General features: G+C 47.3%; 1 protein-coding gene across 2 annotated transcripts in view; it reads left to right on the forward strand.

Moving 5' to 3' along the window:
• MYO1C (myosin IC) overlaps positions 1-27,455 on the forward strand; it is a 60,878-nt gene that overhangs the window by 11,831 nt on the left and 21,592 nt on the right. The window contains exons 1-3 of one of the 2 annotated variants that reach the window (XM_009903304.2): positions 13,938-14,276; positions 25,075-25,230; positions 26,093-26,208. In XM_009903304.2, the coding sequence (XP_009901606.1) occupies positions 14,259-14,276; positions 25,075-25,230; positions 26,093-26,208 (290 nt within the window). In that variant the 5' untranslated portion in view covers positions 13,938-14,258. Of the gene's footprint in view, positions 1-13,937; positions 14,277-25,074; positions 25,231-26,092; positions 26,209-27,455 lie in introns of those variants that run through there. The other variant, XM_054166535.1, reaches the window with a different exon arrangement.

A 27,455-nucleotide genomic window follows, 5' to 3' on the forward strand; every position in this document is an offset into this window, starting at 1 on the left:
GGCTGCTGACTTCAAGAAGGACTTGCTCTGACAAGCTGGAAATGAGGACTGGCAGCTTCGTCTGCAACTCAAAGGCTTTATCTCTCTTAGACACTCTTCCTAGCGTTTCCCACAAACACTGCTCTGCTGGTAGGAGCTGTTGTGTACCCAGGATGCCATCAGGCACTTATTCATAAAGCCTTGTGTTGTGTAACTCTCCTCAGAACAGGTGAGGAGAACTTCATAGAGCACCTGGCATCAGGCCCACAGGAGAGCTTGCTCTCCTTGTGCTTCAGCCTCATTATTTGGGGAGCAGCAGGGAGAGTCAGCTCAGCTTTTGATTCCTTTGTCTTGCTACCAGGAGCCTTGCTTCTTGCCTTCGCAGAACTTCTACTGTCCAGCCCTTGTTTCCCACTTTGTTTCCATCAGCTGATGATGCATTTGTCTCCAGCTTCCACAGCATATCCACCTTGGCCTCTCTCTTTCCTTTCTGGACTGAACTCTCACCTGCCTATCCCTTTGCTTCTTTTCCACTTCACCACGGCAAGCACAAGTTGTTTCACTTCTAGGATTGCTCTGGCTCCAGCAGCAGCTTGTGTTTCTCTGATCTTGCTTTTTGGCATTGTTGTTTCACTGCTGCTTCTGCTCAGTGAAGGATGCCAACTGTGTCCCCCTGCTAGGGGATTTTTTTTGCAAGTGCTTTTAAGCTGTCTGCCTGTGCTGCATCTGCAGTCTTACAGTATCTATACGCCCTGACCTGTCTCCACCAATTGATGAACTCAGCCTTCAATAACTATTTTCCTGGAGTAAAACCTATCTGAGAGATGTAATAATGGTTCTAGAGGTTGCCTGTGCCAGTAATTGCAAGATGACCAAGATCATCTTTCGATGCTTTTGTTTCAAAATGAGTGTTAGAGCAAAGCCCATCTTTGCATTCACATAATATTCAGAACATGAAGTTGAGATAACTTGATGCAGTGAGGCATGCACCCTGGTAGACAAATGTATCAGGAATCAGAGTGGTCATTATGGTTGTGACATGATTTCTCCTTGAAGGGGTGTCTTTGTCCTCATCCTGCTTCAGAAGCAGCTTGCCAGTGTTATTTCAGGCTGGGGAGGGTGTGTACATGTATACATTTTCTACAAACCAGTATCAAATATCTGCCCTGTACTCCACTGATTTCACCACTGCCTGCTGGTGGACAAAACTTTTTCTGTCTGATTTTGGAGGGGGAGCTGTTTTCACAGGGGCTGTGGCCTTGGCTTATGGTCACATAACTGATCCTGCTGAGCAGCAACGGGGATCCTGCTTATCTCAGCTCCAAATCTTCTCTCCTGTCCATGGGATTGTGCTTTCTGCACATAGTGGGAAGAAGATTGGTGAAACAAACTTCTTGTTTCCCCTTACCTAGTTTAATAGATGTGCAGAGAGCTTGCAGCTCTGAAGCAGTGCTGTAAGAGAGTTAGAATCAGTGTTGCAGTGAGGATTTTAAACAAGAAGCCTGAGTGAGGAAGTACCCACAGCACTTAGCCTGTGTGTTTTATTCATCCTGGAGCAAGTGTAATTGAAAGTGACACCTCTATAATTGATGAAGTATCTTTTTACCATTTGTTTAATTACCAGTTTCAATGTCTAGAAAGCAGCAGATCAATAATTTACCATGAGGAGCTTCCTGTGTGCCTCTGTTTTTCTAGTTCAGCAATACAAACAATAGCTCCTGAAACAAATCCCTCAAGTTATGATGCTTTGCTTTTTCTTTAGGTCATTTAAAAGGGCTTAACCTTTTTTTCCCCTCCTGCCACAGGTATCCTCCAACACAGCTGAAGCTGATGGCAGAGCTCCCACTGCCCACAGTGAAGCACAGTTAATCTAGGGTTTGTGCTCTCACTGTGTCAGCTCTCCTCTTTTTGCAGGCTCATTGTTGCAGAGTGGCTAAGGCTGGGCTCATGTTGTTTCTGCAACAGCAAATGATGCTGCCCTGGCAGTGTCTGAGAGCTGTCAGAAGAGAAAATGTAAGCAAAGGAACCAAAGCTGCTGCCTGCCTTTTGTATGCATTTCTTATGTCCTAGTCTTTGATGCCATATACTGATTTTCTATGGGAGATACCCGTTCTTGAGGCTCTCAGACCCTTCTATCAGGGAAGAGCTTGGATGCCTTCATGGCCCTGGATCTCTTGCTTTTCCCCAAGGAGACCTGGAGAATCTATGGCTGTTGGATCAGGGGAAGGAAAGTCTTAGTTTCCCAGCAGAATGGAAATTGTGGCAGTTCCTGTCATCATGGACAGTAAGGTTTGCTCAGACAGTATCTTAGAATCAAAGATCAAAAGACATCCAACTTCCATGAGATCTCCAAATCTGTGCACTTCTAGCAGGATGTGGCCTTGTGTGGGAAGGACTCCCACCTACACACTGGTGGCCTCAAGGCAGAAGGATGCTTTGCTTTGATGAGGATGTGCTGATGATCTGCTTCAGCACAAATGGATGCATCCCCTTCCCTGCTCTCCTAGGGGTGCCAGTCTTCATCTGCTGATGGAGAGCAGAGTGCTGTGGGACAGGTGGTATTTCTGTTAATGCCACAACTGTCACAACCAGCTGATTGTGCCCAGGTAGCAGGAGCTCTGGGAATTCCTTCAGGATCTCTTGTTTGAGTTGGAGATCACAGCCCAGGGGAAGTTCCTGTTTGTATGGTAGGTGTAAGGGGTCAGCAGGAAGATTGCTGGGCCTTCCTGTGACTACCTGTTTTGTCAGCCTCAGCAGCATTCCCACAGTTTTTCAGCCACCCTGTGAAGGACTCTTAAGTGAATCAGAGAAAGAGAAAGGATTTGGACCTAGCCACAGCTGGGGAATGAATGTTTCCATTCGCTGCACAGGCCCATGTTTATCCAGATGTGGAACATGCATTCCTGGGAACCACAAAGGAATGGGCTCTTGATTATTCTTTAGTGTGTATTTTGTCTTTGGTTTTGATTAAACCTATGTCCCTGATAATGCAGAAAATCTTGAGAATGCTGTGGCAGGCTAGTGCAGCTCTCCTGAGCAAGCGGGGCATTAGAGATGAGAGATTCCTCACACTTCAAAGGGTGCTCATTCAGTTGCAAGTTAATCCTTTGAAATAAAAATTAGCATCAATGTGATTACTTGAAAAAAATAATCTCAATGCAATGTAGCTTTGAGTAGGAGTACCCATTTTTAAAATGCTGGAAAACAGGGATCTAGTGGGGAGAGTCCAGTGGAGAGCTGCAGGGACGAATGGGGGACTTGAACATCTCTCCTGTGAAGAAAGACTGTGAGAGACCTGGGGCTCTTTAGTCTTAAGAAGAGAAGGCTGAGAGGAGATCTTATCAATGTCTATCAGTATCAGAGGGGTGGGTGACAAGGTGAAGGGGCCAGGCTCTTTTTGGTGGTGCCCAGTGACAGGAGCAGTGGGTAGAAGCTGGAACACGGGAGGTTCCACCTCAACATGAGGAGACACTTCTTTACTGTGAGGATGCTGGAGCCCTGGAGTAGGCTGCCCAGACAGGTTGTGGAGTCTCCTTCTCTGGAGACTTTCAAAACCCCCTTGGATGCATTCCTGTGCTGCCTGCTTTGGCAGGGGGGGTTGGACTCAATGATCTTTGGAGGTTCCTTCCAACCCCTAACATTCTGTAACTCTGGATCATTTGAGAGCAAGCTGATGCATATGGGATGTCCTTCTGAAATTCTGTGTTTTCCAGGCATCCTGGAATACCTTTGCCAACACAATGGCAACTCCTCATTCCCTGTTTACTGTTGATTGAGGAGTGTATCTATTTTAGGATAAAAATGTTTGCAATTCTTACTAATATGGAAGCCTCTGTTCACTCTGGGCTGATGGGGATACTGTCAGGCAGGTCAGAAGGAGATCCCCTCAGACAATACCCTTCATCTGGTAGCTTTTCCCCTCCTTTTCAGCAGCAACAGCACAGGCAGGGTAAAGGGAAGCAGTTCAGACATAAGCCAGCTGCAATATCATCTGCCCACGTGCTCCTGTCGATTGCCAGGCCTCAAATCTGACATGCTGCCAGAGAGCCAGTCTGCACTCTGTGTCTACTTTTCTTCCCTCTGCTTTTGGAAGCTGCTTAGGCCATTTCTTTCAGCACAATCTGGAATTTCTGTGGATCACTGGATATTCTTATTTGGGCTTCATGATCCACTTTTACTCCAGACTGTTGTTGAGATCCTTTCCTTAAACTTTTCATAGGGGACTTTGGCCACCACAAGAAGTGCAAAATGCTCTTTGTTCCCTCACAAAGAGGGGTTTGAAAGCAGTTCAGTACCATATGTGTTCCTAATAGCTTTATTAGAACTTAATTAGAACTTTTCACTGTCCCAAAAATAACTGCCTGCCTTAGGCCAACAAAGTCAGTTTGGGACAGAGGAAAAAGAAAGTGGTGGAAGTACAAACTGTGCCTGTAAACTCCACACTTATAAATCATCCACTCAAAAATGACTCCACTTGTTTGAATGTCTGAAGGATTGAGTGTGCCCTTTCTCTGGGCTTGCAGAACCTGGCTCTGCTTTGTGGTTTGTAGTTTGCTTACAGCATTGCTAAGTTTGCATTAAAAAAGAGTCACACCCAGAAGGAAAATAAGAACTCCTTTCTCCCAGGAATCACCTGCTTCTGGCATCAGAACAGAATGTCACAAGAATACTTGGGGCTTGGCCTGGATTTTCTTTCCTGGAGGAACCCATAGTGACAGATGCCACTGTGGTATTAAATGTTGCTCACATTGACATTGCCCTGAATATGGGGTACAAAGCATCCTGACCTATCCATCTGTATGCTGCTGTAAAGGTTCCATAGTAGGGATTTTGCTATGACACCAACAGGAGTGAGAGGAGTTGTTGGGGCACCACTCATTCCACAAGGTAATTTTCAAAACACCCTGGAATTTCAGGAAATCTGTTCCATGTGTGATCTCTCCCCTGTGCTTTTCAGGCAGGTTTTAGCCATTTGACCTTCATTTTTCCAACACTGGAAGCTTGACTGTACTAATCAAATCTAGAGACTACCTGTGCTCCCAGCTCCACGTAGCAGAAAAGCTACATCCTGGTCAGCAGACCCAAGAGTGCGCCAACAGCTTTGTTTAGACTTCTTGAAAAGGCAAAAGCTGCAGGTTCAACACAATCAACAATTTCATTTGGCTGTTTTGGAGGGAGGTGTTTCCTTTTTAAACTGTGTGGTTTGTTGTTTTGTTTGGTCTTTGGGGTTTTTTTTCACAGTACCAAACGGTCTGGGTTTGGGTGTGGTTTGTTTTAATGCAAAACTGCATTGATGAAAACTGTCAATTAGAAGGGGAAAAAAAAAGGACAGCATAGGACAAGTCAGTCAAGTTCAGTTGTTTCCTATAAAGCAGTCTGATAGAGGAGATAAATCTGTTGCTTGAGTTTCTGTGCAATGATAGATGTTGACACAAGACTAACCTCCTTCAGATTGGCTTCTCCAGCTTGAGCCTGCTGAAGAAAATAAAGCAGCTCAAGCTTACTGCTCTGGTGGCAGCAGTTCTAAAGAGACAATTCCTACAGTTAAAGAAAGATGTAATGATTGGTGGTGGTGTCGTGGAGGAAACTTGGGATCTTGTGAGTACAACATCAGTAGGGATGGTTGATCTCTGCTTCTAGACTCCTAGTCTCATACCTGTGATTCTCCTCACTTTTTAAAGCCAAGACAGATATAACTTGGAGTTATAACTACATAACCAAAGAAAAGTTTACCACCTTATTGTGGGGGAGAGAAATCTTTTGCTTGAGCAACCTGATCTAGTAGGAGATGTCAAGTTTAGTTTGGTTTAGTTGCTTATGTTTAGAGGTGTAGTTGTCATAAGGTATTAGGTAATAGGTTGGACCTGATGATCTCTCAGGTCTTTTCCAACCTGGCTGATTCTATGATCTTATTTCTCCTGGAGCAGGCTCCTTGAAATTGAGCAAGCTACTTACTGGCTACGTCCTGGGGGTTGGCATGAAAATTAAGTAGAGAAGACAACAGCTTTAGGGTCCAGACTTAAACATTGAATCTTTGTACTCACTTAAACCTTCCAGGAGAGGTTTGGGTTAGAGATTAGGAAAGATGTCTTTGGTGTAAGGGTGGTCAGGCTTCGGAACAGGCTGCCCAGGGAGGTGGTGGAGTCACCATCCCTGAAGGTGTTCAAGAAACATGTGGATAGGGCACTTGGGACATGGTTTAATGGCCATGGTGGTGTTAGGTCAATGGTTGGACTTGATGATCTTAGAGGTCTTTTCCAACCTAAACAATTCTGTGATTCTGTTAATGCGCTAGGAACTAGCTCCCTTCCCCCCCCCCAGATTAATTAACTTTCAGCTACCACTGATCCCAGCAGAGGCCATCTTTCTGAATTGCTTTGTAATTATCATGGAACAGTTATGAGACAAGAGCCATGAGGGTATTTAACATAAATGCTTTCTTGTAGTTGGTTCTCTCTAAGAGTCTTAACCACTTCTGTTAACTGCTTCTGAACAAACCCCTGCCTGGTGCCTGCATTTGTTTGCCCTCTCGCTGCACAGGCAAGATTGTGACGTAGTTAACTGGACAAAAATTAAAGGTCAGTTTAAAACTCTTCAGAAGTCCAGATGTCCCTAAAGATAAGGCAGATAGGAAACATCCTCCTGGGGCGGAATTGCCGTGTGTCCCGGAACGCTTCACACACCCTTGAGTACCTTCTCTTTTGTGGCCAAATGGTACAGGCACAAGGGCAAGGTATGAGCAGCTGGTGAAGAATGGACCTGAGAGCCTGCTTACACTGGAGCAATCCTCTGCAACACAGCCACACAAGTGCCTAGACTGGAGAAGACCTTTAAGATTGAGTCCGATCTTTAGCCTAACACTGACAAGTCCTTCACTAAGCCATATCCCTAAGCACTACATCTGCACCACTCTTAAAATACCTCCAGAGATGGGGGACTCCACCACCTCCCCAGGCAAGCTGTTCTAATGCCTGATAACCCTTTCAGTGAAGAAGTTCTTCCTAATATCCAGCCTGGTCTTCCCTTGGCACAACTAGAGATCCTAAACAATCCAGGGAAGTGTAACTCTCAGCCACGTTCTCCTCAGGACCATGTAGCTCCTGATGCTCTGGTGTAGAAGAGTGCTGCTGCAGGCAGAACTCTTGATGTCTCATCAATGAGGCTCTCTGTCCTAGCTTGCCTTTTTTTTAAGGCAGTCAGCCTAAGGTGACTGTGGCAAGCTGACTGTTTCAGCTCAAGGAGATGTTACCAGCTAACATGTTGAAATTCTTGGCTGGGATTTGGCCTCAAGTTCATCTAGAAGCTGTGCAACTCTGCAGGGGCTGTGCTTGCAGACAGGAGGGGGTGGGGGTGTGAGTAACAGGCTGCAAAATTGTTTGTGCATTTTGTCACAAACTTCTGTTGCTGTCAGAAACAAAATGTGGGTGCTAAATCTGTCTAGGAATTTATATTGTACACATCTGTGGCAGCTATGGGACTGTGTCAGGCTGTGTTTGCTCAGCAAGCTTCTCTGCACTGGGAGCTGAGAGCTTCTGCCCTTACCCATAGACAAAGCAGAGATGGAAAGATAGCCCTCACTGGGGATCACAGGGAAACTTTCCAGTTATATCACTTTATCCAAACAAGATCTTTATGGCATGGTTGCAGGAACTCCCTCTCATTTGTATAGAAGAAGGAGGAGGAAAATCTGTCTTTTAACTGGGCTTGCAGGTTTTGTGTCTGCTGATGTGAAGTAAAAAGTGTGCACTGGAGCTCCAATGACAGCTGCAAACAGGAGTCAGTCTGACAGCTCTGCTGAGACCCACATAAAATGCAGCAGCAAACTGTTGTGCTCCATGGTAGGAGCAGGTAGGGGAGCTGCCAGCCAGCCTTCTGCACCAGCGCTGCCCACGCCGTGCTTTAGGACATGGCTGTACCTTTTCCTGCCCTTTCCAAATCAGAGATGTGCTCAGCCTTGCTTTGCAGGAGCTGTTTTGTAGATTTCAAAGTCTGTTATTTCTGGCTTTTTTCTCTCCTGTGAAGAAAAGCAAAGGCATGATAGAAGAATGATCCAGCAGCTCTGATTCATACTTTTATGGATTGCTCAGGAGAGAAGTCACAGGTTAAATGCTGTCTGTTTCTGTGGAGGAGAGCTTTAGGTTACTGCATGCTGCCTTCCTGGAGAATACTGATGATCAGTGTGAAGAGCCCTCCCCTGCCAGTTGTGTCCCTCCTCAGTATTTTTATATGTTCTTCTTTTCCAGACTGCAAACAGTTTAGTGCTGATCTGGCCTTATATAGTAATTTCCTATTATTAGAAACATTTCCTTGGGATCTTGCTGAGGGAGTAGCAGGGGGAAATCCTGTTTCCTTCATCTCGCATGCAGGCAGAGCACCAGTGTTCACTCTTTCCTTATCTAGTGTCGATAGAACAAGAAGTTTTTGTTATGATATGCTTTCCAGTCTTAAGCCCTTTCTAACACTAAGCCTCTTTTCAGAAATACAGGAAAAGAAATTTGAAGGAATAGGAACTGTTAGGCACCAATGTGAGCTCTGCAGAGCATTGTCTGCAGCCTCTGAGTTCTGCCTCTTGCTTTCTCAGCCCTGTTTTTCTCTCTCCTAATGCTGTGGAAATTCTCTTTTTTTGTGTTGCCTTGTGTAAGTGGGGAAAAAAAAAAGCTACCACAAACAAAACCCAAACCTATGATGGGACATTTCACATGAGTCTGCCAGGGTATTGATAGAAAGCAAAGGGCTCTGTTTAAAAAAGAGGAACAACTTTATGTAAAAGCAGGGAGAAGGTTTGGTTTTGTGTGCAGTGAGAATGGGTTTTTTGAGGAGAGATTGGTCACCAAAAGTACAGAGAGATGCACAGGCTTTGAACACTTCATTTTTCCTGTGAAAACATTTTTTCCCCTTAAAAGGAAGATGTAGGTCCTGCCACTGGGAGTGACTGTTTAGAAAGTCAGTTGGGAGGAATGCACATCAGCTGAACTGAGTCAGGCTGTTTGTATTAACAGCTCCTCAGAACGGCTCTTCTTGTTCTTGCCACGGACTCTGCAGGGGAGCTGCTTAAAATGACTGTATCAAAGTAAGGGCAAAGCAATCAGACTGAATTAACTGTTGCTTTTAAACTCTGCTCCTGAAGCTAGTTCAACAATTGCTGCTGGATTCAGAGTGGGTAGAGTGTGTTTGTAAAGTCAGCTGGAGTCCTGCAGCAGAGCTGTGACACAGGGCAGCCTGTGAGCGGGACGGAGGAAGAGCAGCCACATGCATGAGACAAACTGGCATCATATTAAGGGCATCTGGTAATTATAAAGTGGGACTTTGTTCTGATGGTCTGAGCCAGTCACCCATTTCTGTTTCACTGGTTCAGCAGAGAGCAACAACAAGGAAAATGTATCTTGATTTGCCAGATTAACCCAGTTTCTGTTTTCGCTCACGTCACAGGCCCAGAATTATTGTGTGTGTGCGGGAAGCCATAACTAAGTGAGAGCACTGTATGTGTGCTTGTTCATCTGCTCTTCCTCAACTGCATCTGTCAGCAGAGGGATCAAGACAGTGAGCAGTGCTTACAGGCCCCTCAATTTAAGAAGGATATTGAGACTCTTGGGCGTGTGCAGGGAAGGGAAACAAGGCTGGGGGGAGAGGCCTCAAACACAAGCACTACGAGGAGAGGCTGAGGGAGCTGGGGTTGCTTAGCCTGGGGAAGAGGAGGCTCAGGGGAGACCTTATTGCTCTCTACAACTACCTGAAAGGAGGTTATAGCCAGGAGGGCATTGGTCTCGTCTCCCAGGCACCAGCACAAGAGGACACAGTCTCAAGCTGTGCCAAGGGAAGTTTAGGCTGGAGGTGAGGAGAAAGTTCTTCACAGAGAGAGTTAACCATTGGAATGTGCTGCCCAGGGAGGTGGTGGAGTCCCTGTCCCTGGAGGTGTTCAAAAGGGGATCGGTCGTGGCATTTGGGGCCATGGTTTAGTAGTCATGAGGTGTTGTGTGATGATCTTTGAGGTCTTTTCCAACCTTATTGATTCTATGATTGTATGATTCTAGAAAGAGTGCAGTAGTCCAAGGGGAGGTGTGCATCTCCACCTTCATCTTTTGCAGTCCATTTTGTCGCTTAAATTCTTGTTTATTTGTGAAAGACTGAGCTTGGGAAGAGAAGAAGTTTGGTGTTCACACTGCTGAAGCTTTCTTGAAACAACCCAAACCAGTATTGAGAGTTTTAGGCATTACAAAGCATCAATTAGCATCCCCCCAAAAATCATTTAAATATTCTTTGTCTTCTGGGTTTTGAACCCTTTTGGCCACACCTAAGCTATTTTTCAGCTCTTGTCTATTATCACACACACAGGGAACTCTGAGAATTCAGAGAACTTGTGATGTCATCAAGTTCACAGTAAAATTAGAGAGCTTTACCATCTTGAGACAGCTTTTGAGTGAGTACAGGGGTTTGGGTTTAACCTCTGGGCTTTGGATTTAACCTTTACAGGTCTGTGGTTTCATAACCACCCAGGAGTGTTGCATCTCCAGGGATCAGTGTTCTCTGTCCAGGCTTCTGTTCCTCACTACTTGTTTGGGAGACAGTTGGCTACTGTCTGCATGGGGAAAGAGGAGATGAATGAATAACACCAAAAAGAGGACAGAAAAGAGACAATTCTTAGCAGAGCTAGTGGCATGGGGAAGAGGTTCTGCCTCGTTATGGAGCCTGTTAAAATATTGAGTGTTGGTTCTTGGGCAGGCCATTGGTTTATTCCAGTTACTGTGTGTCAGATGTTCATTCTCTGCTGGAACAGGGCTTTTCCTAACCAGTGGGCCAAATGTCCTGCAGAACATCCACTTCCTGCTATGAGTTGTGTTTTGAATGAGAGGCATTTTAATCAGTTTTAGGGCAGTGTAGTCTGGGCAGGAGGACACATGAGACAGGTTAAAGAAACTTCTAAGACGTTCCTCTGACCTGTGAGAGGAAGGGCTTCTCAAATTCCTGGCCTATTTAGGGTGGTTTGTTTCCCATGGTATCTTTGCCAAGTGCTTTCTAATTATGGAATGTGTGTTATTCTGTAGCTCTTTTGCAAGACAGAAATAATGACTATCATAAAAATCCAGGGGAAAAAGAAATAATTAGGCACAGATAGAGGAACTTGCAGCCTTTTGCTTTTGGAATAACACAGCTGTGATCCACACTGATCTTGGAATAGTGTCAAGCCAAGCCAGTACCTCTCACCTCCAGGTTTGTACTGAGAGCAGAGCAGAGGAGAAGGCTGTTTGCTGATGCCAGTGTCATGGGGCCAAACTCTTTGTTGTTCTCAGTAAGGCTGCTGCTTGCGGGTGTAGCTCAGCAAGTCACGCACTGCTCTCTGAGCCTGCCGGAGCAGGGCTGACAGGAAAGGTTTCCAGTCCCCTTGCTTTGAATGTGAAATTGTATGCAGGCAATCAGCTGCTTATCAGCAACCAGCAGAGCAATCCCAGTGCTCTAATCCAGGATTTCTATGAGTCACTTCTAACTGGTGAGGCCTGGAAAACCTGATTCATCCCTCTGCCTGTAGTTGCCTGTAGTAGTGATACAGCCCTAGCCAGCCACCCTCAGCAGAAATCACACACAAGGGCTGGGCTCTGTTGCTGGAAAGGAAGAGCCTGGTTTTATCACCTTAATAGTCCGAGATCAAGGTCTTTTAAATCAAAATGATGTTGATTATCTCTGCTTTCCAATGATTTTCTCCCCCTTCCCCCCCGATTGAGGCTAACTCACGCAGGAGTATTTTCCTCACCATCAAGAGCTGTGCAGTGGTTTGACTACAAAAAAAAGTGTTGAGTAAAAGGGCTTCCCATTAAATAAATAAATAAATAAATAAAAGGATTCTCCTACATAATAACAAAGCTAAGGAGAATGTACAAAAAGTGTACCTGTGAATACCGGGCTCTTGTACTTTCTCCTCTTCTGTGGCATTTTCAGTGATGAGCTGTGTGGGACTGGGGAAAAGGTGAAGTTGCTCCTGTGAAGGTAACTCTCTGCTAATACATCACTTAAAGTTGTAATGTGAGTTTTATTGACTCTGTTGTTTGGCTACAACTAAGCTGATTGGGGAAATGATGCTGGAGAAGTGACATTCTCCTCCTGGAGAATTAGAGCTGCCAGGCTACAGCTCTGATTATACTTGGAAACCTCCTGGCTCAGGGCTTGCTGTTGTGATTCAGCAATGGCTAATGTGGCTCTGTTGGGGAAATGTAGCTTAGATTACCTTTGATCTCACCTGTGCTCCTGCACTGAGCAGGGCTTTGGAGTGTTGTTGGTTTCTTTCAGTGCTCTGAAATAAACCACTGCTAAACCCACCTCTGAAACGTATCCCGAGGCTGCCTCTGTTAATAATTCACCCACCTCCTCGGCTGGTTGGTGATAAGAAGTGAATAAGAATCATGCCAAAGAGTTGTGCAAGAATTGAAAGGCACTATGAGTAATTTTACCAAATGGAATCTAATGAGGGCAGAGGAGCTGGTGGCACCACAGCTCTCTGCAGGAGCATTATCCCAGCATCATGACAAATCCTCCTTACCGCTGGCACCTTCTTCTTGTGACGAATGGCATCCACCACAGCACAGGATCTCTGGGTCACAGCTAATTAGAGAGGAGTGCTGCACTGAACCACTGACAACATCTGCTGCGTTTCTGGGGTTTTAAATAGCCTCCCATCTGAGTAGTGGCCATGCATGGCCGTGTTTTACTTCAGAGAACTTCAAAGGAAAGCAAGTAGCTTTTGATTTAAAATGCTTTTACTTTAAAGCTTGGCTTCACCCTGTCTGTGATAGGATTTGAAAAACAAGCATTTGGAGAAGAAAGCACCAACAGCCCTCTTTAAGCAGAGCTGACTCCAGACAGTGCCCATCATGAAGTATCAGCAGTCAAGCTTGGGACCATTGAGGAGCAAAATACTTCACATAGTCACAGAATAAGTTGTAAGACCTGTGGAGTTCTCTGTTCCAAGCCTGCTTCCAGGCAGGGCCAATTTAGATGAGGTTCCTCGGGCATTGTCTAGTTGAGTGTTGAATAACTCCAGGGATGGAGTTTCACAACTTCTCAGGGCCCCTAGTCCAGTATTTGACAGCACTTGTGGTGAAAGAACTTTCCTAATCTCTCATTGGAATTTCCCTTCTTCCATCTTGTGTAGATTACCTCCTGTCCTTTCACTTTCCACCTGTTCCTGGTGAAGGCTGCATGGACATTGTGCTTTCGGTCAGCATGCCCTTGGCTCTGGGTGGTGGGAGTGGTTTTTCACACTCTTGATGTAGCTATGATCATTAATTTTTTTCATGTGATGTCAATGGCCTCAGAGACAGCTAAACATGCTGCCTCTGTAGCTTCTGGGATGGAGACTGAGGGCAACAGTGACTTGACCGTGGCCCCATCCCTGGAGGCTTTTAGGGCCAGGCTGGATGTGGCTCTGAGCAGCCTGATGTAGCATGAAGTGTCCCTGCCCATGGCAGGGGGGTTGGTACTAGATGATCCCTTCCAACCCTAACAATTCTGTGATTCTATGACTGTGCCTTACTAGGAAGGTTGCTCCCTGGTGTAGTGCAGGTTACTTGTGACAAGGAGCTCAGGGACCTCCATCTAGAGTGAATGGGTGTTCTAAGGGTGGGGGTCTCAACATGTTTCTGGAATAAAATACTGCTGAGCCACTATGATAAGTCCTTGGAAGGTTTTATAGGGCAAACTTACACCTTGCCCCTGGACTCTCTGTGGTCCAGCGATCACCAGGGGTAATGGCAAGCCCAAAAGATTTTGTGGTGGTTGGGATGAGTTGGGAGTAGGCTCAGGAAGCTCTGGGCTGCTGCTGCTGCTGTTGCATTGCAAACATTTGCCTGATGGAACACATCGCTTCCTGCCCTGTGTGCTGTGGCTTTGCACGTTGGGCTCTGCACCAGCTTTTCCAGGGCCTGGGATTGCTTTTCTTTCCGTGTTTCCCTGTCACTGGGCAGCCGGGACTCCGCAGGCAGGCTGCGGGCAGAGGACAGCTGACTCCTCTCTTGGACTGCCTCTCACGCTCTGTGTGTGCTTGTAGGTCTCTCCTCTACGGGAGGGGAGGAGAGTTGTTCCTCTCCCTCCTTGGAAAACGCCCTCTCCAGGAGGCTCCAGTAGGAGCTGGTGGGAGGGAGGGAGTTCTGACAGCACCGAAAATGTTGTGGAGTGAAAAAAAACAAACAGGGGGCAACTGACAGAAGAGAGAACTCGTCCTCGGATCCTGCTTTTTGCAACAGGGTAAACTCAGTCTCTGGAAGTGCTGTGGGAGCTGCCAGGAGGCAAAGATGAGGTTCAGAGCCGCGGTAAGATTGATTCAGCTTTTTTTTGGGTGGCTTTCAGATGAATCTAATCTGAGAAGAAGGGAGAGAAATTTGCCAGGTTTCAGTTTCAGCAGGAAAGTGAAATGTTTCAGCCTGCTCTGCAGGAGTCCTTTTCATAGGAAGGTTGTGTGAAAAGGGTTGACATAGGATAATGGGGAGAGATGTGTTGGGGAGGAAGCCAAGGTAAGAGTTGAGAAGGTGGGAAAAGAGGGGGAAAGCCGTGGTCTGGATAGGGGAGAAGAAAGGGTGGAGCTTTTGCTTGAGTGGAAGGGGCATGAGGATGTGAATGTATTGTGCTGGGCTCTGCTTGTGTCTTCCCCAGGGACATGGGCATCTTCCTCTGTGACTACCACCCTGAGGAACAGCAGGAAATCCCTGCTTTGAAAGACTCGGTTTCTCCAGGGTTTATTTGCTGCAGCCAAACCTTGTCCATGTTTTAGCAGCAACCAGAAAGCCTGGGTCTGGGGCTCTGTATTGCAGGACAACCACGCAGAGCTTAGGAAAATGAGTATGTGGCAAGAGATTGAGAGGATTGGGGTTGTTACCTGAGAAAAGAGATGAGTAAGAGAGGAGGAAAAACTAATGACATGCAGCAGTGCCACAGAGAAGGCAGGTTGTGAGCTCCTTTTTGCTGTGTTGCGACACAGAAAGAGGGACGTTCAGTTAAGTTAGAAGTTGCCAAAGGGATGCAAAGGTTATTTTCATACAGTGCATGACTGGGCCAGAGGATTCACTAACACTGGGAGATGCTGAGGTTGAGAATGAGGGAGCCTTACATGTATTAAAAATAAATGTATGTGGGCTTTTGCCTGGCTAAGAATGTCCAAGGCTTTAATTGGTAAAGTTACCCAGTTTAGGAAGAGGGTTGAAAAAGCCATGTCTGCAGACTTAAGCAGTTCTCTGACTGTCAAAGAAGAGTTAGCATGGGGCTGGAGTATCCCTTACCTGCTCAACCTAGAGATCCTTGCATGCTTTCCAGTATTTACCACTGACTGAGTAAGGACCTTAGGGATGAAGCAAAGCGCAGAGCTTCTGGGGGACCAACCTAGGCCCTCCCTGTGGCACTGCATCTGAAGGTGGAGCAGATAGTGCTCAAGAGGCTTGTTTTTCTGTTAGCATGGAGGGCTGGAGAAGCCAGCAAACCTCTGTACAGCAGTGGACATAGAGAAAAGGTTGTAGGCTTGATACATGTGATGTTGTCGAGGGTGGTGCTTGATACTCTGCGAGAGAACATGTGGGTGTGGAAGCGCCCTCCCCATGCCCTAGGAATGCACTGGAGTGCTCCTTCTGTGTGGAAAGTTCTACTATCTTTGGAAGACAGAATAGTCTGAGAGGCTTGTGTGGGGTGTGTGGAATCCAGCAGAGAAGGTGGGAATATCTGGAGAGGGGGGAAGGGCAGCATAAGTGTGAGACCCACAGTATTGGTGTAAGGGAGATGGAAGGATGCAAGCACCCAGAGGGGAACACAGCAGCAGTTTCGTGCAATCCATAGAATGATTTGGGTTGCAAGGGACCATTAAAGATCATCTAGTTCCAACAACCCTGCCATGGACAGGGACATCCACCACTAGACCAGGTTGCTGAAGGCCTCATCCAGCCTGGCCTTGAATACATCTAGGGAGGGGACATCTGTGGCCTCCCTGGGCAACCTGTTCCACTGTCTTACTACCCTCAGTGTAAAGAGCAGCAACTGCAGGCGCAGGGTCAGCACCTGCTGCCGCAGGCGTGGAGCACAAGCATGCCCTGACTCTTACCTGTAGGCCAGTGTTGAGTTTCTGCTCCCACCTCACCTGCTCAGTCTGATCTGGAAGTCAAGGGAGAAGCTTTCTTGGAAGGGCCATGATCTGAGTTTTTGCTTTTTATGCCACCTGTTCATCTTCTGAAGCTCCTGTGGGAAGCAGAGGCCTGTGGCTGAGGTCTCAGGTAGCACTGCTATGTGTACTGTGACCAGCAACATCTTTTAACAAGCAACAGCTTGTGACATCTGCTCAGGAGCCAAAATGTCAGCTCCCTAAATATAGAAATTCAGTGTATTTACTTTTCCAGCCTTGGTGCTCTTTCTGGTTTGCCTGCTTCATTTTTCTTACTGCTATTTTGCATTTAGCTCCTTGATTGAAATATCAGCATCCCCTCTTGGGGCTAAACATCTTTCTTGTCTTTCAGCTCAGTTCTTTGAACTACTTTCTTTTTTTTTTCTTTTCACTGCTAACTTTTCTGTTTTCCTAACTTAAAAAAAAAGGGAGAAAAGGTGAATATAATGAAGTTTATAAACATTGAACAAATCATATTACCTGCTTGCCATGGCTTGCTTTGGCTTCTGGTCCATCACCATTTGCATTTCTGGTTCACATTTGAGCTCCTTAATAGGGATTCTCACTACTCTAAATGGTGCAAGTGTCAAATGTCATTGGTTAATAGGTTAAGAGTCATAACTAATTGCAGCAACATCCACACCCTGCACTATTCTTTGCCAATCTCAAGGATTCTGTGATTATTGTTTTCCAGAGGAGGACATTTTTGCTTTCACAGCTCTTAACTCCCCACGACCTACCTGCATTAATGGGTGCTTAAAATAATGCACAGAGTGTGGCACATTGCTCCTATTTCCCATTCTGCTTTGCCTTTTTAGGGTGGGAGATTGAATGGCTTTTGAGCTTGGAAAGTGAGGGAAGCAGAACTGTAAGTTCTAGACAGTTTGCAGCCCTTTGTGAGAGCAGAGCAAGTTTGCTTACCTTCCAGTTCTGATTGTTTCATGTTTAAATGTATTCCAGTTTGTCCCTTCTTCAGACATGGAAGACTTGAAAATGTTTGTAGAAATTAGTCAAGGAAGTGGCAACTCTCTCTCCTTAATGTCATTTTTGGGAATATTCTATAGCTGCATTCATTCACCATGTGGTTTACAATTGAGGGGGAAATGTCAGAGAGGGAGAACCAGGTTTTGAGCATGGGCAAGTGCTCCCTGACTCCAGACATTCCTTTGCTGGAGATGTATTGCTCTAAAAGAAGCAAGAACAAAAACTGATTCTACTATAAATGGTCCTTGAGTGGCAGCTGCTGACATGGTTAGGTTTTTTTCTTTACCCTCAAGTTGAAGTTATTCTCTTTAACTCTACTGGGCTGTGTCATCAGAGTTGATGTCTGGTTTTGATCCCCTATGCTCTGACAGCTCTGATTTTTTTTCTCAAGCTGTCTGCCCAGAGCAGCTTCCCACCTTGTGGGAACTGCTGCACTCTTGGTTGGGCTTGCAGCATCAGAAGCAAACTGGAATGCTTGATTTTTCTCACTGTGCTTTTTTTTTTTGTCACTAAACAAGTCCAATAGCTGAGGTTTGGGTCAGATAAATGATTGTCAAAGCACAGATAAATCCATGTGGTTGATTGCAGATGATTTTCACATGGGACACGGAGCTGCCTCTCAGGGAATGCTCTTTCCAACCCAGCTGTTGACTAACAGTTTTCTGTGTCCAAAATGTGCAGCAGGCTGTCGGTGCGGTGAAAGGGAGGAGGATCCTAAGTGGCTGCACTTCAATCTGTCAGGGATTTGCTGGCAGGCAGCATGTGCTTGACTAAGATCCTTTGGTCCAGGTCCACCTCAGTTGTTTTCATGGTTGTGTTCTGAAAAGAAGAGCTATCCCATTCTGCACCTCAGGAACTGAGGCCCTGGCTGAAGCAGTTGAGTTTTGTCTGCTCTGCTGTCTAGCCCATGTTGTGTCCAAGCCTTTTCCCAGGCTGTAGAGTGGAGGGAAAATCAGAGGAATATTTTTTTCCCCCCTCTTCCTGCAGCTTTGGCATGGCAGTGCAGAATGTCATACTGTCCAGGAGACAAATGTGTTTTAACTGCCACCACCCCACAAGAAGTTCTTTCTTGGTCCAGGCTTCTTATTGTTTTTCAGAATCTAATCTGCATTTCCCTTCCCACTCACATTTGGGTCTTGCCTGTTCTTCCGTTCCCGGCCTTGTAACTATTTGTGGCATCCACAGCTCAATCATCTTTCACTTGATCCCGAGATAAAGATGCCTGCCTCTTTCCACAGGGCACCAGCTTCCTGTGGTCATTTCAGTGCAGGTCTGCTGGTCTGTGAATCGTCAGAGGACAGTATCAAAACCTCAATTTTAGATGCAGACATCTTGTTTACCTTGTGTGCTCCTAAATTAGATGATTACAAAGCTTTCCTGCTTCATGTAAAGTCATTCACTTGGAGGGCTCCAGATGCTTTTGTGTGCATCGCTCATGGATGCTCCAGGAAGGAGATGCTTGAGCTGCCAGGTGCTGCCTGTTCTCTCGGCAACAGACAGCATTTGTGTGTCTGGAATTGCTGTGCCATCACTGACCACTCAGATACCCCGCTGGGAAATGGGATGTAAAGGACTCCCTCCTGCACACATAGTTGGCTACTGGGTATTGCGCAGCCATAAACCAGCTGATGGGCAAAGCAGGGGTGGGTGTTTCATGCTCAGTTCACATCAGCCCTGAACTCATGTGCTCGTGGCAGAGCTGCCCTCCATATTCCATCACAAAGCAACATTTCCCCCATGTGCTCAGGCTGACTGACTCAAGTCCTTTGGCCTTTGTTGTGCAGACCAGGAGATCCTGGTTTTCATTTCTGAGGTGCATTAGTCCTCAGCGTCCTCACCAGAGGGAAGTCTTCGCCAGACTGTGGCATTTAGCAGTGTTTAAAAGAAAAGGTATTTGCTTACACCTTCCCAATAACACATCAGAGCCTCACTAGTTGAGTTTAGGAAACTCTCTGGTACAGTCTCGAGTGCTTTTGTGCTCCCAGGAGCTCTTTGTGAAGGGTATTTTCTGATCTTGTTGACTCCTGTATGAATACAAAGGAAGGCTGGAAGCCCAGCCAACGTAAACCTGGCTCTGCAGGCTGCATTCAGCAGCACCACTTTACACCAGCTCCAAGTGTTTCCCAAAGTTCAGTCACAGGGGAGAGAAAGCCATGTGGAAGTGCTTTGGTAGTGGGCTGGCTTTGTCCCCACCATTCAGGAGTGGCAGCTTTTCCTTTCCTGGCGGTGAGCCACTGTTGTGCTGATGGCTCTGGAGAAGAGATTAGAAGGCAGGAGTGGGTTAAAATAGTGTGGGAATGAGTGCCTTGGAACTCTGCCTCGGGGTGGGTTTGGGAAACCCAGTGGTGAAAATCAGCTTGTACTCACCCAAGCAGGAGTGTCCATCAGGGCAGTGATTTTAGTATGGAGTGAAAGGTGAGCCTGAGAGAGAAGGCACAGACACTCCTAAGCCCACAGGCACCAAGATCAGGTGGAGATTGCTCAGATTTTTGCAGTTCCCTGGTGGCAGCCTGTGCTGGGTGTGGCATTAGCATGATAGATCCTACAAAGGTAGGGATCCTTAGCCCAGGCCTCCTGTTGACTCCTGCAGGCAGGGTGAAGTTGCACATGGCTGAGCTAACCTAACTACCTGCTGTTGTCAGCAGGGCACTTGAGCCTCCCTGTCCTCTCTGCCCTGTGCCTGTCACTCATCTGGTCCCACGGTAAGGTGACTCCCCTCACTACACTGACAGGAACACATCAGCTTCTGTTTTCCTGGGCATTGTTTTGCTGCCTTAGCGAGTTGCATTGGTCTGGCCTAGAGACAGGTAGCTGCTTGCATAACACGTGCCAGGGAGGCAAAGTCCAAAGCAGGGGATGTGTTCAGTTGGGTGGTGGTGAGCCCTTAGGCTGCACCTAACTTGCCTCTTTGGTGCTGGTTTCACAGGCACTTAAAATCCACCAGGGTCTGCTCCTGCAATGGCAGCTGCTGCCTGTCTCTGTGCTGGTTCCCAGTCTTGTGCCACTGCTGCCTGCTGGCCACTGTGACTGATAATGTGTGGAACCTGTTTGGGAGAGTGAGCTGGGCTAAAATCATAACAAAAGAGCTGAGTTAGTTTTAATCCACGAGAGGTTTCCAGTCTAGCTTATTGCACAAGTCCTGGAACCAGTGCAAGCCAAAGGGTGCAGCTGCACGGAGGGCAGATGGGAGGGATGGTCCTTTCCCCTCTGTCCCTGCTGTCAGAACAGCTCCTCTACCACTGTGCTCTCCTAGCAGCCTCCAGGAAAAGAGTTTTTCACAGGGAAGGGTCTAATCAGACCCTCACAGCCTATATCCTCCTCATTGTCTGGAATAGGTGCTCCCTGCCCCAAGGCTTTCAGGCTTGTCCAAGCTGGGCTCTTGCAGGGGATGCTGTAAACGAGCTCCACATCAGCCAGAGGTGTTTTGGCACAGACAAATCCTGTCCACTGCAAAGACACTGAGGGAGCCACTCCTGTCCATAGGCAAACTGCTTCAGTGAGTAATTAGCTTCACTGCACCATATTTAACCCCCCCTGTGTGGGCTTCCTGGCATTAATTTGCAGCCACCAGATTTGCTGTCTCCCTGCTAACAGAAAATAACCAACAGCTAATTTATGCAGTGCCTTACTGTCACCCTCATCATTCACTAGGAACATATGGTCATTGTGATTATTCTTTTCTAAACAGAATCACAGAATGCAGGCTGGAAGGGACCCCAAAGATCATCTGGCCCAACCTTTCTAGGTAATAGCCTGGTTGAAATGAGCTGGCCCAGCACGCTGGCAAAGCTGAGTCTTAAAACCGTCCAGTGCAGGGGAGTCCACCGCTTCCCCTGGGAGATGATTCCAATGTCTAACTGTTCTCATGGTGAAACATTTTCTTCTAGAGTCCAATGGGAATCTCCCCAGGGGTAGCTTGTACCACTCACCCCTTGTCTTTTCCAAAAAGGGAGTCTCCATCCTTCTGGTAGCCACCCTTTATGTGCTAGTGCGTGCTACTAAGGTCTCCCCTAAGCCTCCTCTTCTGAAGACTGAACAAACCCAGTTCTCTCCACCTTCCTTCATATGACAGGTCCTCCTGGCTCTTCTCTGGACACTTTCCAGCCTGTCCACCTCTTTGATTTTTGTATAGCAGGGCCCACAACTGAGCTGAGAGTGTCTTCTTTCCCCTCTTTCTTCCCTCTGCATTACTGTCCTATTTCCATTTTGCAGGAAGGATTTCTTTTCACCTCCTTGTACATTGCATCTGTTGCAAGTTATTGGCAGTCAGATAGTTAATGTGGGCATTTTCAGTTGGGGTTAGGCTTGGTCATAAGCAGTAAAGCAAATGAGCAAGTGCTGGCACAGAGAAGTGCATGTTGCTCAGCTGTGGTTTATGACTGATGGCTGTATTTGCATTGAGCTAGGGAGGGTGCAACACTGTGATTAAAATTTATCTTCAGGAGGATCTATCTGGCTGCATCACATCCACTGGGTGCCCTGGTCACATTTAATTATTGCTGGAAAACTGCATTTAGAGGGTTGGTTTTAAAACCAACTGAAAAATCCAGGTAGTTCTTTTGTTCTCACTGAGAGAGGTTGGAGTTGAAGGGGGATGGAAAAAAGAGGGGAGGAAACTGGAAGCTGCCTAGCCTTAAATGCCTGTCCCAGAGGAGGCAGCCCCAGTGCAGTTTTCTGTGTTGAGTAGGATGGATGGCTCCTTCCTTGGGCTGGATTTGTGCAGCTGGGATCAGTTTGTCCTGAGCTGGAGGGAGTGGCTGATGAAAGAGCTGCTGAAACTGCGCAGTGACGCTTTCTGTGGAAGTCTTTAGGATTCTATAAACTTGGATTAACTGTGCGAGGGTGGAAGCTTCTCCTCAGTCGTTTCTGAGGCAGCTGTGTTTTAGAGCTGTAGTCATGAACTTACCCCCTGGAAAAACTGGTGATGATCTTTTGGGTTTGCCCTTGTTCCCATTCCCTTGTGCAAAACCTGCTCCAGGACTGCACTGCTCTGCTAGGAGCATTCTGATTTCTAGGCAGAGTTTATTTGTATGTGATTCATCTCTCTCTCTCTCTTTTGCTGATGCTGTCCTTTATCTCAGCACCTTCTTTCTCCAGAGCTTACCTCTTTCCTCTTCACCTTGGCAGAGAGGGTGGTAGAAGACAACACAACACTTTGCTGAAGGTGTGGAGGCTTGGAAAGGTTTGGGGGCTTTTAAAAAGATTCCTTAACAACAGTATCTGCAGAATTTCTCCCAGACTGGCTCTTTCAAAGCTTATGAATCAGGCCTTCCAACCATGAGACTTTGGGGGGGGGGGGGGGGGGAGGAATTCAAATGCTGTTTCTTTGTGGTATTTGAGCCATTGGAGTGGATCTGGATGTGAAATTTCCAGGAGGAACTAACTTTTCTTTCTGAAAGGTGCTAGTTTCATGCAACCACTTTTACCCAGGCACTGGCCTCGCAGGAAGGAAGCCAGTTCTAACTGACAGAAATAGGCAAAACTGTGTTTGCAAATGATTGGTAAGGCTCAACAACTGCAGACTGAGGGAGTTTGCATCTCTTTGGGCCCAGCACTGGGTCTTGCCTTTATTTCTGCTTAAGAAAACTTCAGGTGACCAAGGTTGTTTTTACTGTTGTCTCCCTGCACGCCATCAGCCCCTGTCCTCTGACCACTTTTATATCTTGAGAAGGAGCAGAAAGGAGCTACCTTACAACATCAGTCAGCAAAAAGTCTTCTGCATCACTGTGCAGGGTTTTGGGGCTGGATGACGGTGTTGCAGCCAGGGCTCCAGCATTCCCAGTTTGTGACACTGCTACAGGAGAGGGTACCTGGGAATTGCTGTGAGTGTGTGAGCCCCTTCAGGGACAAGCAGTGGTAGTGCTTGTGCCAGTGATGGCACCATCCCAGTACATAACAGCTTCTTACCACTTCTTACCACTTTACTCTGCTCTGGTGAGACCTCACCTGGAACACTGTGTACAGGTCTGGAGCACTGAATATAGGAAGGACATGGACCTGATGGGGAGGATCCAGAGGAGGGCCACAAAAATGATCAGGGGGGTAGAGCAGCTCTGCTATGAGGACAGGCTGAAGGAGCTGAGGGTGTTCAGCCTGGAGAAGAGGAGGCTCCAGGGAGGCCTAATAGCAGCCTGCCAGGACCTGAGAGGGGCCTACAGGAAGGATGGAGAGAGTCTGTTTGCAAGGGCCTGCAGTGACAGGATGAGGGGCAATGGCTTCAAACTAGAGAGAAGGGCAGATTGGACATCAGGAACAAGTTCTTCACTCTGAGGGTGGTGGAACACTGGAACAGGTTGCCTAGGGAGGTGGGTGAGTCCCTTTCCCTGGAGATACTCAAGGTGACACTCAACAAGACCTGATCGAGTTGTGGATGGCCCTGATGACTGCAGGGAGGTCACACTCAATGACCTTTGGAAGTCCCTTCCAGCTTGGACCATTCTATGATCCTCTGAAATGCACCAGTGCTTTAGGAAAGCGTTTCAGTAGAGGGGTGCTTGGTTTGAGGAGTCTGCAAAGTAAGGATGTAAGAATATGCTAAGGAAATGCCGGCAGATGTGAGGCAGATGCTCTACCACGTTGTGTCTCCTGTCTCTGCGTTCTGCAGCATCTCTCATCGGGGTTTTTTGTCTCGTGCATCATCTGTCTGCATGGAAATTTTCCCTTCCAAGTTGTGGCTGAGTCACTTGGTGCACATTTCCTCTCCCTGTTTCAGTACGTGGGGTTTGGTGTGTGGAGCGAGAAGTCGGCAGCCCTGTGTTTTCCAGAAGCGGTTTTGTCTGAACCACACCGTGTGGAAAAGGTCACCTTGGAAAGAGGGTCAGGGAAGAGAAGTGGTTTGGTGCATGGGACAGGTACTAGTGTCACAGTCTAGATGCAGTGGCATGGAGTGCAAAAATGCTCATTTCTCATTAGCTCAGAATTTTCCCATTGGGTTTCTTGCTAAATTGGTCACCGACGTGAAGCTGTTTGCTCATGAGATGAATCATCGTTAGTCATAAAAGATTCCTCAGCTCAAAATGACTTCCTGTGATGAAATGAGAGAGAGAACACATTTCAGTCTCACTCCTGCTAAAGGATGCCTGGGAAAGGAAATCCAAGTTGTATTCTCTTCATGAAATGTTTGCTTGAATGATTGATTTAAAATCATTGGATATTTAGCAACAGCTTGGAACGCTGGACGGGGACGCTGGAGCAGGTTGCCCAGGGAGGTTGTGGGTGCCTCCTTCCTGGGAGTTCAGTTCTAGTGGATGGTGTCCTTGCCAATGCCAGGGTGAGACTAGATGATCTTTAAGGTCCCTTCTAACCCAAACCAATCTATGAATGAACTTTTCCCTGGTGCTGGCTTGCCTTCCACCAAAGCAATCAGTCTAAAGCAGTTGCTGAAGTGTTCAGTGCACACAAGTGGTGTGTTCAGCAGTAGAGGTGGGCTTGTTCTGATAGCCTCTCCTCTTCATAGGTAACTGTGGTCAATGGTTCTTGTGGACAAGACCACAGATGTGGAGCGTGTCCGGAGAAGGGCCATGAGGATGATCAGAGGGCTGGGGCTCCTCTCCTATGGAGACAGACTGAGAGAGTTGGGGCTGTTCAGTCTGGAGAGGAGAAAGCTCTGAGGAGACCTTATTGTGGCCTTCCAGTATCTGAAGGATGCCTACAAGAAAGCTGGGGAGGGACTTTAGGATGTCAGGTAGTGATACTGAGGGGAATGGAGCAAAACTGGAAGTGGGTAGATTCAGATTGGATGTCAGCAAGTTGTTCCCCATGAGGGTGGTGAGACACTGGCACAGGGTGCCCAGGGAGGTGGTGGAAGCCTCATCCCTGGAGGTTTTTGCAGCCAGGCTGGATGTGGCCCTGTGCAACCTGCTCTAGTGTGAGGTGTCCCTGCCCATGGCAGGGGGGTTGGAACTGGATGGTCTTTGAGCTGCCTTCCAACCCTGACCATTCTCTGATTCTCAGATGTCCCAACCTTCCTCTGGTTTTGGTTGCAGGGAGCAGGGACTAACGGGATCCGGCTGACCATGGAGAGCGCCCTGACGGCTCGGGACCGAGTGGGGGTGCAGGACTTTGTCCTGCTGGAGAACTTCACCAGCGAGGCAGCTTTCATCGAGAACCTGCGGAAGCGCTTCAAGGAGAACCTCATCTATGTGAGCAGCAGAGGGACAGGCACCAAAGCCTCCAGCAGACACCTGAATCTGGGTGCTTGCTGTAGAAGGCCTACCCCAGCTCTGCTCTGTGGAGTTATATAGACAGGGCTCCACAGGGTTCCATTGGGTCCTATAGGATTCTATAGGCTCTATAGAGCTCATTAGGCTCCACAGGGTTCCATAGGGTCCTATGGGGCTTTATAGGTTTCCATAGGGTCCTACAGGGCTCCATAGGGTCCCATAAAGCTCTATAGGCTCTGTAGGGTCCTACAGCGTTCTATAGGCTCCTGGCCCGGCAGGGGGGCTCCGGCCCTGCCTCTGCCATGCTGCCCCCAGGCCACCCTACCACAGCTCTGCTCTGCTGCATGTGGAGATGGTGCTATCAAATTTAATAGGCTGTGGTTGCTCGTGACAGAGCTGGTCTGGGATGCTGTCATGTTGACAGATGGGAGCACTCACTCCAGTGCTGCACTTGAGGTCTGCTGGCATTTACAGGTCTTGCCAGCACTGAAAATCCAACTCTCACTGCATTCTTCCAGGTCATGGCTTCACTCTATGGGAGGCTTTCTGGAATGACAGGCTTGAAGCTGATCCCAAATGGTCTAGCAGAAATAATGCACTGCTCCTGCCTGTTAAAACTGTTTGTGGGTGCTGTTTTTTTCAGCTAGGATGACATGTCTAGCATAACTCCTGCAAAGCCATTCTAATTGCACTCAGAGGTCACTTCCTTGGCCTCACTGGAAGCCCTCAGCAGTGTCCCCAGTGCAGGCAGCCCTTGTCAACAAGCTAACAGCCTTCAGAGCAGTCTGGGCTCTCCACTGCCAGACCTTCTGTAACCTCTCTGCCCTGTGCTCTCTTTCAGACATACATTGGCTCAGTGCTGGTGTCTGTGAATCCATACAAAGACCTGGAAATCTACAGCAAGCAGAACATGGAGCGATACCGTGGTGTCAGCTTCTATGAAGTCTCTCCTCACCTGTGAGTGGCCTGTGGGTAAACTGTGCAGTGTGTGCTGTTCCCACGCAGCCCTGTGCAATAGTGACATGTGGAAACAAGCAGGCAGGACTGCTCCTCAGCCCAGATGCAGCACCAAAAGTCACAGGGATATAAAGGATCCCTCAGAGGGTGTGGTGTGCAGCTCTTTCTATTCCTGTTCCTCTCTCCAAAGAGGATGAGTTGCCTTTGCTAGAGCAGTATTTGGAAAGGGAGTTGGTTCCTTCCTGGCTGGAGGAACAGAGCTGCTTACCCAGCCCTGGCAGGACAGGAGTTCATTGTTCCAGGGTTACTTGGGGTCTGCATGTCCAGGCTGTGAGTTTCCCCTGCTCATTCAGCATAGGGCTAACTGGGGGAAAGAGTGTGTCTGTGTGTGTGGTGGTTTCTTTCCTACCTCTGCTGTTACTGCCTGACCAGTATTTATCTGGTATTTCCCTGGTTGCTAAGATACCCTCAGCCTGTTGGAACAAGGAATGTATTTATTTACATGGTCTGGCCTGGTGAGCATTCCCAATTTCCCATTAAAAAAAAAAAAAAAGAAAAAGAAACAAAGTTTGAGGCTTAAAGTTATTTTTGAAAGCAATTGCAGGTTTTTTTTTCTGTCTGACTGAAAGAGAAGATGACTGAGAGCTGAGGACATTGGGCTCCAAAATGTTTTCTTTCAGAACCAATGGCCACATTCTGAGCACCTCTTGGAGGTTTTAGTGTTGTGGTGGGGGTTTTTTTTGTTGTTTGCTTGTTGGTTTTTTTTGGGGGCTGGTTGTGTTTCTTGTTGTTTTTTTCCCTAAAGAAGATCTTGGAAGGGTAAATGCTATTATTTTTGAGCAAACTGTTTGGACTGTTTCTTATTGCTGGCACGTAGCCCAGGAGAGTAAGCAAAACAGAATGCGCTGCGAGCGTGGAGAGCAAGAGAAACACCATTGCTTGGGAAAGTCTGAAGACTTGGAAGTTGTATTTGTTGGGAGAAAAATGTCTCTCTTTTTTTGGTAGCATTTCAGGCTTTTTGTGTGGAGCTCACCTGCAAAACCTGCATTCAAACCTGCTGAGTTCTCCTCTTGGTTTAGATGGGTCGATCCTGTCTGCGTGCAGGTGCCCCAGCTAAGAGAGCTGCCCCAAGGAAGCAACTGGCAGTGGCTTCAACCAGTGTTAGGCAGCTGCTGGTGAAGGACCTGGGAGGTGCAGAGGCAGCAGCTCTGAGGCTGTCCAGCCTCACCCCAGCTTTAGCTGCACTG

The sequence above is a fragment of the Dryobates pubescens genome, chromosome 13 (assembly GCF_014839835.1).
Source record: "Dryobates pubescens isolate bDryPub1 chromosome 13, bDryPub1.pri, whole genome shotgun sequence".
Taxonomy (NCBI): domain Eukaryota; kingdom Metazoa; phylum Chordata; class Aves; order Piciformes; family Picidae; genus Dryobates; species Dryobates pubescens.